Below are 9,999 nucleotides of genomic sequence, written 5' to 3'. Positions count from 1 at the left end.
GTTGCCAGGCTGAAGACACAGGCCTGGGAAATCTTTCCCGCTGCTCTGCTTGGCCTGAACTCTGTCCCGGGTGTATCCCCAGGAAATGGAGCCTGCAGAAGCAGAAAGCTGTCCCACAGCGGTTCTGACTGCTTCCTTCCCTTTTACTGAAAGTCTTCCTGAGGGAGGGCCCTTTCGAATGGGTCGTCAGGGACAGCTGGTTGATTAAACACCTCCCAAACGGTCTCCCAAACCCATAAACCCAGTGTCCCCATGGTTAAGGCACAGATGTCACTGTCACACTGGTTAGTCAGTGGCTCATTTGGGTGTCTACGAAATCCCTTTAAGGCTTGGAGTTTCTGATAGGTGTCACAGTTCTCTCTAGCTCCCCTGCAGCTGTGTGCCTCGGCTGACACCCGAACTATGCCCGGGAAGCAGGAGGGCCTGCTGGGTGCTGGGGTGCCCGGGCGACGCACCACACGCCTGTGCATCGAGGAGCCCGGGAGGGGCTGCTTGGCCCCCACCTCTTGACAGAGTCACATGAGCCCTGGCTTCTGGGCAAGAAGGTGTCTCAGCACATCAGCGTCTCAAAAGCTGTTATTACCTGTGACTCGCCCTCCCACTTCTTGAGCTGTGCGGCATAAATAACAATTATGAAGGTGACCGAGACACCTGTGCTATGAGATACAATAGATGTCACTTCACTTGGATGAGTAGAAAATTCCAGGGTAGAAAGATGACCATGAAAAATACCCATTCAGAGAACTAAAGAAGAAACGAAGGTGGGAGGCCTGAGGTGTCCAGTAAAACGCTGTCTTCTCGCGGGATGGAGAGAATCCAAGACCCCACTGAGAAATGAAAAATCAACTGGCTGCCCTGTGTGAGGAGCCGCCTGGCTCACTGCCCCAGGCCCTAGCGCCCTCCTCCGCCACTGCCCGGAAGTGGGCAGGAAATGGCTCCCAGGGAGTCAGAGGGCAGGGCCACTGCTCCCCTTTGGGAAGCCAGATGCAAATTAGCTTGTTGGGACAATGGGACCCATAATCCTTTTGTCCGGTGGGGAGGACACGAACAGCATTGTGATTGTCACTGTGACTGTCACCGTTCATTTACTCTGACATGTTGCTACTCCTTGGGTGTCATTGAATTCTATTTTTACCCCACATCCTTTGGTTAATAATGCTGACAAACCCCCCGGAGAAAAAGACTCCAAGGAGGTGGAAGGAATAGAGTGCCTCTGCTCAGCTTCACCGCCCTTTGAAGCCAGCCGGCCATCGTGGAGCTGAGATTTAGGGCATGGACGGCATCCTGTCTGATGTGGGGCCAGCTTCCCCATTGGTGCAAGTCCATTAAGCGCTCTCCCAAGGACCCTGAGGTTGCTAAAGACTCTGTTATTAAGCACAGGGTGTCCTCAGAGACAGGTGTGCTGCATAAATACAAGGTGGTTTAATTATTTTAACAACCCACCGGTACCATCTGATGAGCAACAGTAGTTCTAGGGCTTCTGTCCCTCTGTTGCTAATGACGTTCGAGGACATCTGTTTAATACACACTTTTCCCTTGCCGTCGGCACAGATCCATACGTCAAAGTGTCGCTGCTTTGTGACGGGCGCAGGCTGAAGAAGAAGAAAACCACCATAAAGAAGAACACGCTCAATCCCGTCTACAATGAGGCCATCATCTTTGACATTCCCCCGGAGAACATGGATCAAGTCAGCCTGCTCATCTCCGTTATGGATTATGACCGGTGGGTACACGATTTCCTGCCCCTCACCGCACCCCCTGCCCCCAATGCAGCACAGGGCTCCCTGACCTCCGACCTTGTGGTTCATGGCTCAGGTGCCCCGTGGCCTCAAATCTGACTCCACCCGAGAAGCGTGCAGGAGTTGGAGAGCACAGGTTCCCTCAGGCAGAAGCTCAAGCTTTGCTTCTCAGTGCCGATTCCATCAGGCAGCTCCGCCCATCAGTTCCCCTGAGTTCACCCCTGCCTGTTCCCATTCCTCCATATGGCACCAAGTCCTATCATCTGTCCTTTAACATTGCTCCCCAACCTTTCTGGCACCAGGGACCGGTGCACCTATGGGAATCTAGTGCTTGATGATCTGAGGTGGAGTCGAGGCGGTGATGCTGGCGCTGGGGAGCGGCTGCAAATACAGATGAAGCTTCGCTCCTAGTCAGCTACTCACCTTCTGCTGTGCGGCCCGGTTCCTAACAGGCCACTGACCAGTACCGGTCCACAGCCCGGGGGTTGAGGACCCCTACTTTAAAATGCCTCCCTGTCCTCCCCATTCTGCTGCTGCTACCACTCCTGCTCGGGGTTGGCTGTGCAGGCTCCCGCCGACTCCTGCCTCCATCACTCCTCCCTGCCTCAACCCAGCCAGCGGGTTAAAGGCACGCCTTCCTAATCAAAGACCACTTTCCTCCTGGATCTGCCCTTCTCAAGAACCATCGATGTCTCCTGTCATCCAGGATCTTCCCCTGGACTCTCAAGGCTCTCCATAATCTGGAACCAGCATGCCCATCGTTGATTTCTCCTTTTGGGGACATCTTTCTTGTCTTCCATTTATCCAAATCCTGCTCTTCATTCAAGTCTGGCTCAAAAATATTTTCTGACTGCTCTAGCCACTACGGCTCCTCTCTGCACTTGTCACTTTGGCCGAAGGAGAAAGAAACCATGCAGTAAAGTCTCAATCCAGGAATTGTAGCACAAGTTCTCGGGCATAGTAGGTGCTCGGTGAACATAGCTGAGGGATGATTGATGTTCTTGCTGCGTGAGTAAATCACATCCCAGTGGCCGGGGGTGTGGAGAAATGGCGCTCAGAGCAGGCTGCTTTATTTCCAAATGCTGTGTCTATAGCGCAGGTGTGGCATGCGAGCCGAGTCAGACAAGGGAAGAGACCGAAACCCTCCAACTCCCCAAAGTCAGGCCATCTACCCACCATTTCCTGAGACTTCAAATGCGTTTACCACCTCACGCTCATCTGCCCGTGTCCACTGTCCACCCGAGGAGGCTGGGCAAAGCGTCACTGCCGCCGGCACCCCGCGGCCCTTCTCTGCAGGGCAGAGTCCCAGACCCCAGGGCCCCCCTTTCTGCGAGCATGTCTGGTCCCCAACGCCGGGCGGGCCCTTTGTCTCTCCCTCAGAGTGGGCCACAACGAGATCATCGGAGTCTGCCGCGTGGGGATCAGCGCCGACGGCCTGGGCCGGGACCACTGGAACGAGATGCTGGCGTACCCGCGGAAGCCCATTGCGCACTGGCACTCCTTGGTGGAGGTAAAGAAATCCTTCAAAGAGGTGGGTGAGGGCGCGCCTGGCCCCAGCATGTCTGCTGCATGGCCACGCGCTGGAGAATGGCAGGCGGCTGCTGCGAGGCCTCGCCTTTGTGGGCCCCTCCCGCGGGGCGTGGGGGCTGGGCGCTTCTCCCCCAGTGTAACAGGCAGAGAGGAAAGGAAGGAAAATGGTGGGGAGCTGCCTGGCAAAAGGCCTCTGATGCTGAGCATCTCAAAAGCAACACTGAGTTCTAAATGGAAAAGAAACACCTGGAGGCCTTCCCAGCAGCCCACGGGGCCAGGCCTGGAGCTTTCGCCAGGTTCGGGGCCAAGTCAGTCCTGGGGGAGAAAGGCCCAAGGGGGTGAGATCAGAACTCAGCAAGAAATTCTACCCCCGTCAGAGCAGAAAGTTCCCGGAGGCTCCGGTCAGACAGTGGGGGGCAGTTTGCACTGCCTGGAGGGAGCTGGCCCGAGAACAGAGCCCGCTTTCCTGAGTGCTGGTTCTCACCATTGTCGGAGGGGTGAGCAGGGCCTCACGGTGTCACACTTTCTGGCCGGGTCCTAACAGAGAGAGAACGGACAGTGCACTGTCTGGGGAGTCCCGAGGGTCTTGCTCCAACCTCAGCCCCTCCCAACTTGCCGTATAACCTTGAGCCAGTCATTTCTCAGCCATAAGGAAAATGTCCCCTCCAGAGACATTTCCAGTCTGCTCCACCTCTACCGGACTCCGCCGGTCTAAGATCCTGTCTTGGCACCGGGGTGGCCCCCAGGCCTGCTTTTTCTCACACGCGTCGGGACGTGGGGGTGGGTGGGTGGCCATGCATGCTTGAACCCTCAATTTGAATATCTCATACCCCAATCCATATCCTAGAAAGCCAGGTGATCATCTTAACGGGCTTCAAGAGTAGCAGTCTTGAGAGGTGTATAAAATTGGAAAATCTAATAAAAAATAAAGCTTAATCCCTTTCACCACCTGTCCCCTGAGCTTAAAAGCAGAATCACCTTAAAAACAGAGTAATCCCCTCCCCATACTTGATACAAAAAAGGTGTGGGCAGCAAACCAGAGGACCTGCCGGCTCCCTTTCTTTCTCGGGGTGGACAGGCCCGTTTTCACCTGTCTGCAGCAGTGTGAGGTGTCTCAAGGGAGACTGGGAGCTGAGGGGACCGGACACGTGGAATCCTGCGGGAGGGGGAGGCCTCAGGGGAGCGGGGCTATGTGATTTACGTCCCCAGGTAGGTGCGTGCTCTGCACAGCTCCCGCCTGCAGCCCTCGAGGCCAGTGAGGGCAGCAAGGCAGAGACCACTCACCGTCCTACTCTGCTATTCATTTTCCCGGTTGGTGAAATGAGGGTGTAGGCGCCTCTCATGTCTGCTTTTCCAGGCAACTCTGATCCTAAATGATGACTGAGTCGGGGAGCCGGCATCTTGTACCCCCTTTTCTGATCTTGAATCTGCGACAACCCGTCACAGTTACCAGGCGGGGCTGTCCACGCAAACTGGAAGGACGCGATCGGCAGCGGCTGGGGTTGGGGGCGGGTGCAGGTAGCACGGAGATGTTAGGACTTGGCCCCAGAATCACTCTCTTTCGTGATGAATACAAGCTAATTGAGCCAAATAATTGATTCCAAAATCCTATTTCTTTAGTGAGTCCAACTCACTAGTCCAGACTACAAAAGAAAGATAAAGTAGAATCAAGCCTTTGAAAATGAATATTTGATGAGGCAGGAAAGGGAAAGGAACAGTATATGGAAAACGAAAAGAGAAATAAATTGATTTACATCCTTCGGGTTTACTTTTTTCTTGACTCGGAACATCGGTCTCCCAGGACTGCCCCTCCCCCACTCACGAGCCGACCACTTTCTGCTCAGCTGATCATCTCTGCACGAAGAAGCCAAAAATGACGTCCGTCTTGGCAATCCAGGATTTCATCGGTTCGAACCCATGTAAAATTTGTATCCACACCCTGAGCGCCCGCAGTTTAAGCACCTTTATAAGCACGCATCGAAAACCCGCCGGGCTGATATTGAGGGAACGTTCTTTGCGTTCACGGGACGCATTGTGTCTGCGCGTCCCTCTCGGTCATCCTCGGAGCTCACGCCCTGCCTTATTTTGGGTCCTGCTCTGGACCTCGAGCGAGAGTCTTGCTCCCGTGGTTTGTTTCTCCTCTTTGTGGAACATGGGGAGAAATCTCGCTCTCCAGCTCCCGGGAGGGTAAACGCCGTCCGTCACATTTGCACACACTCCGCATTTGGATCGCATTTTTCTTAGAAGAGTTTCGAGCGCTGTGATCGTTTCTTTTTTATTAATGAGAACAGAGGGCACCATACTTGCTCGCTTGTTTGGGGGTTTTAAATAAGGTCGAGGGGAACAAATTAGCTGATAGGTATTTTTCCCTGCTGGGATTTTTTTCCACGAATACACATTGATTAAGCCACAGCGAGCCTCCTTCTCTGGCAGTGGCTGCGTTCAGTGCTGCTACCCAATGCCGCGGGGTCATCGCTGTCACCACACACAAAGCCCAGGCTGGCCAGCAACCTTCTCCGGCTCGGCCAAATTCGGATCATCTGCCAGAGATTTCAGATCTCTGTTGGCAGGGGACCCATTTCAGAACAATGAAAGATCTTACTGGAACGCAGCCACCCCTGAACGATCACCTTCCTGTGTGCTGGGGCCGGTTCTCTGCTGTGTCAGAGCCACGTGATAAGCCTCGCGGGATCATTCCCCTTCCCGCTGTCCATGGACCCCATCTCCTCCCTGTGTTTAGCTTCATAGGAGAAATCCGGGTTGGCAGGGGAGCCCGTGTGCCTTCTTCATTTGTCCTGGATCAACAATTACGCTCCATGTGCCTTCTCTTTGGGCTGTTATATAAGAAAGACAGGTACCCTGGGTAGCTATTTCGTTTTTTTCTCCCCTGAATGGACCTATCAATCAGGTTGTTTAAGTGGCAGGCTAACCCAGGGGAGAAGCCAGTAATTATAACGTACCTTTTACCAACATTAAAGGTTGTAACAGAAAAAGTAGGACTTCTAAAACGAAGGTCTGGTAAACGAAAGCAAATCGTGGTATGTCACCTTCTGGTTAAGAAACGCTTGAGTCAGAAGTCAAAATGGGCTCAACAACCGGGCATTTATCTGTGTAAACTATTTCACCAGGGAAACCCTCGGTTGTGATTGCATTCACGCGGATGCCGCAAGCAGAGAGACTACCACCGGAGTTAGGAGTAAGTACCTGGTGTGGACCCGAAGAGGTTAGGTTTCTTATTACACTCGTGTCCCGTTCTTCCCCTGGTGTGGCCAGATGCCAAGATGGCAGCAGGCAGCTCAGAAGGAGCACTGAGTAGGGAGTGAGGAGACGTGGTTTTGGATCCGGGCCCCACCCCCAGCCGGCTGCGTCTTGACATCTCTGTGTCTCCATTTGCTCATCTGCAATAGCAAGAGACTTCGACTAGATGGTCCCCCAGGCCTGCCTCCAGGTCTGCCACGCTAAGATTGCTCAGGCTTAGGTCATGTGATCGCGGTTGTCAGTACCCGATTGTCCAGCCTCTGGTTAGTTGTGAAGATCTGCGGGTTGGCCAGGACAGGGAGCACTAAGGGGCCCTGAACTAAGCCTGGGGGAGGATGATACACGCTTTCTTCAGAGCCGGGAGCATGAGGCGTTCGGCAGGTCTGGGTCTGTCCTCGGCGTCATGATTTTCCCATCGCTCCACAGGAGACGTTGGATGGCACGTGGGCTGTTCCTTAGCTGGCTTGGCTTTGTCTAGAAATAGCTGTGCTGGGAGGACAACTGTGTCCTTCCCCATCCCGCCCCGATACATACACAAACGCGAGGTGCAGCGTCTGCTCTGCCCCATCGCTCCACGAGGAGACCCCCGAAGCTCACGAGAAGCAGGGAGGGGACTGAACTTCAGGCTCAGAAAGGCTGTCTTGACCCCTCCCTAACCTCTCTCTCTATCTCTGGAGCCTTATTTTTGGGGAACCTAGGAGAGTACTGGGTCTCCTCAGCTCACAAAAAGGATGGAGTGAGCAGTGGACGCTGACTCGCTTTGAAGTCACAAGCCCCAGAGAGGTCAAGCATATTCACAGGGTCAGCTCCTTGCCCAGAAAACACTGCTCTGTCCATGACTGACCAGCTTAAAGAAGGACCGAACGGTTCGAGCCTGGGTCTGTCCGTCCTCAGCCCTCCCCTTCGCTCCATCCCGACTCATTACATCACCCACTTTCATGGAAGGGTTAGGGTCAGACTGTGAGAGGCAACCTGAGACGAGAACTAAGGAGGAGGGTGGGGGCGCCCAAGGGGGGCTGCTATCACCCGCACCAGGCGAACGCCCCTCGGAGCGTTCAGACTGAAGAGCTGAAGAAGAGAACCTAGAGCTAACGCAGTGTCAGATTTTCAGCTATACTAACGGCTCCCAGACAAAGTGCTAATAATTCATGATTGTGGGCTCTTGGCAGTAAGGGCATACTCTGCAGACTGCCTCTTTCACTGCTAACGTAATCCGATTTTCAGTGTGAAAAATGGCTGAAGCACTCAGAAATGGCTCAGTCACTGCACATACACACACACGCACACACACACACACACACACTCGGAAGAAAGCTTCACTTTTCTGTGCAATAGGTCTTCTTTAAAAGTCAGATATTCCCAGCTAAGAGCCCTAAAGCTATTTTCCTTATGTTTTTGCATGGCTGACAGCAAAATTCAAGAAAGCTTACAAGAAGCCGGGAAAGGTAAATTCAGTGCATGGGCCAGATAAGTTTTGGAAGCTGAACTGTCGATTCCCTTGGCAACCAATAACCAGCTTCTTCTCCTCCCGCCAGTGGCAGGGCCGAGCTGCCAGCTTTGACAGCGAGAGCTCGAGTCCCTCTCCGAAGCCACCTCCGACACCATGAGCTGCGCGGCCGAGCGACACGGACGGGACTCAGCCCCGTTCTTTCCGCACTTGTCCAGCTGTCTAGACACAGTGCTGAGCAGCGGTGGCGGCGGAGCAGACATCGCTCGCTGCGGTCTTCACTGCTCCCGCGTAGGCCAAGGCCGAGACACTTGTCGTGTGGTCCGATCTGTCTTCGTCTTCTCTGTCTCCCAAGGTGATGTTTTTTGTGGTTTTCGCTTTTTATGGATCCGCTGTCAAGAAAAGAAGAAGAAAGTAGAGGGGAAAAAACAAGCGTGGAGAGCCCAGAAGCCGGTTCCGCAAAATCAATGTAAAATAGTTGTCTTATGGAGGAAGATGGCTTGAATTTCTGAAATCCCGTGTCCACCGAGCTCCACTCCCCTGGAGGAGAAGGAAGTGGTGGATCTGTGCTGCTTTCTCAGCAGCCTGCAGGAATGATGCGGACCAGTCAGCGCCTTGACAAGGCTGAGGACGACTCTTCGAAGCTCTTCGCGGATGTGACATAAGCCGAGATGGGGGCTCCTGGCCCCGCGCTGAACTCGTGCGTGTCCTGCGGTGTCTGGACACTCAGCTGCTCATGCAGGGCTCCTTGCTCCCCTCCCCCACCGCCTTCCTTCATGGTGTGGAAATGTCTTGGTTCCTCGTGAGAACGTGGTCACTTTCTGTAGGGATGGTTCTGCTGAAACCAAATGTGCCGTGTGTCCTTGCGCCCCACAGGTAATGACCACATTTGTTTGAAAACAGCACCTTTGTTCTCGAAAGTAACCTTCGTTGTAAAGTAAAGGAGGTACACGTGTTCCAGGACGATTTCTGCGTTATACGTGGTTTTATAATTCTGTGAAATATCAAGCAGCCGTTTATGCAGATCAAAGAAAAATCTTGGTAAAATGTTCTTTTCTGAATGAGGAGTTTTGTAATAGGTAGAGTCCATCGTTATATGAAGAGCATCTTCTGGATCGAAACCAAGTCATCGTAAACCTATTTCAGCCCCTTGACTCTGGGACAGTATTCATCTTAAACTTTAGTTCTATAAATGACTAAGTATTTCAGTGTTTGTTTGTTTGTTTGTTTCAGTGGTAATGAAGGTTTTTTTTTTTTTCCCCTTTAGATTTCTACCTTAGGCCAAATTTAGTTTAGGAAAAAAAAAGAGTTTAAACTATTCCGTAATGTAATAGTACTTTTCTGTTGCGTTAACAGTGGCCTTCCCACCAACCCCCCTGTAGCTAGGTCGACTTGCTCAATGCCATCTGCACAGCCCTGGTAACTGCATGGAGGTGAGTTTCCACTTCAAGTTGTATCTAGACAACACCAATTTCCAGAGCCGTGTGTGTGACTTGCAAGAGGCAAGTGTGCTGAAGACCCAATTCCTGCAATGGAAGGTCAAGGACGTCAATGCTCTTCACACAGCCCATGTCTTCTTTATATGTGTCACATGCTTTAGGAGCCGCAACTCAATAAAGTGACCCTCATTTTAAGCCAAGTTCTCAGGTTTCTCTTTTGTTATAACTTTGGGTAGCACCTTCCGGTCTTAAAAAATGACTGGATTAGGCATGAGGGAACAGGAGATTGTGGCAAAAGAAAATTTTAGCATAGAAAATGTAAATGTAGATAAACCCAAACTTCACCCTGTACTGAGTCCTAGGCAGGGGGCGGCTGTATAAAGGTAAGTTTTCTCCCCAAACGTCTTGTGATCAATAGCCTTGGTTGGAAAGTCGCTTGAGAGTAAGAAAAACCCCGAGGTCACGACAAGACTCCCAGCAGGCCATCCACTTCTTGACTGACCCCATCAAGATGGCCATCTCGATCATGGATGCTATGGGTCCTGCACCCATGAAGGGGTAGTTGAGTTTGCTGGGTTATAAGGAG

The 9,999-nt window shown here is 52.6% G+C and overlaps 1 protein-coding gene across 5 annotated transcripts in view; it reads left to right on the top strand.

Moving 5' to 3' along the window:
- LOC112469043 (synaptotagmin-6-like) overlaps window positions 1-9,603 on the top strand; it is a 13,325-nt gene extending 3,722 nt beyond the window's left edge. The window contains exons 2-5 of one of the 5 annotated variants that reach the window (XR_003042459.1): window positions 1,552-1,723; window positions 3,120-3,249; window positions 6,398-6,465; window positions 8,063-9,603. Coding sequence is in view for 2 of the 5 variants with exons in the window: in XM_025038494.1 (XP_024894262.1) it covers window positions 1,552-1,723; window positions 3,120-3,810 (863 nt within the window). In the remaining 3 variants the exon portion in view is untranslated. The other 4 variants (XR_003042457.1, XR_003042458.1, XM_025038495.1 and 1 more) reach the window with 4 other exon arrangements.
- The last annotated feature ends 396 nt before the right edge of the window (window positions 9,604-9,999 follow it).

Source organism: Pteropus alecto, unplaced genomic scaffold (assembly GCF_000325575.1).
Source record: "Pteropus alecto unplaced genomic scaffold, ASM32557v1 scaffold106, whole genome shotgun sequence".
Lineage (NCBI taxonomy): Eukaryota > Metazoa > Chordata > Mammalia > Chiroptera > Pteropodidae > Pteropus > Pteropus alecto.
The sequence above is the reverse complement of the archived record's forward strand: the minus strand, read 5'-3'. Positions and strand labels throughout refer to the sequence as shown.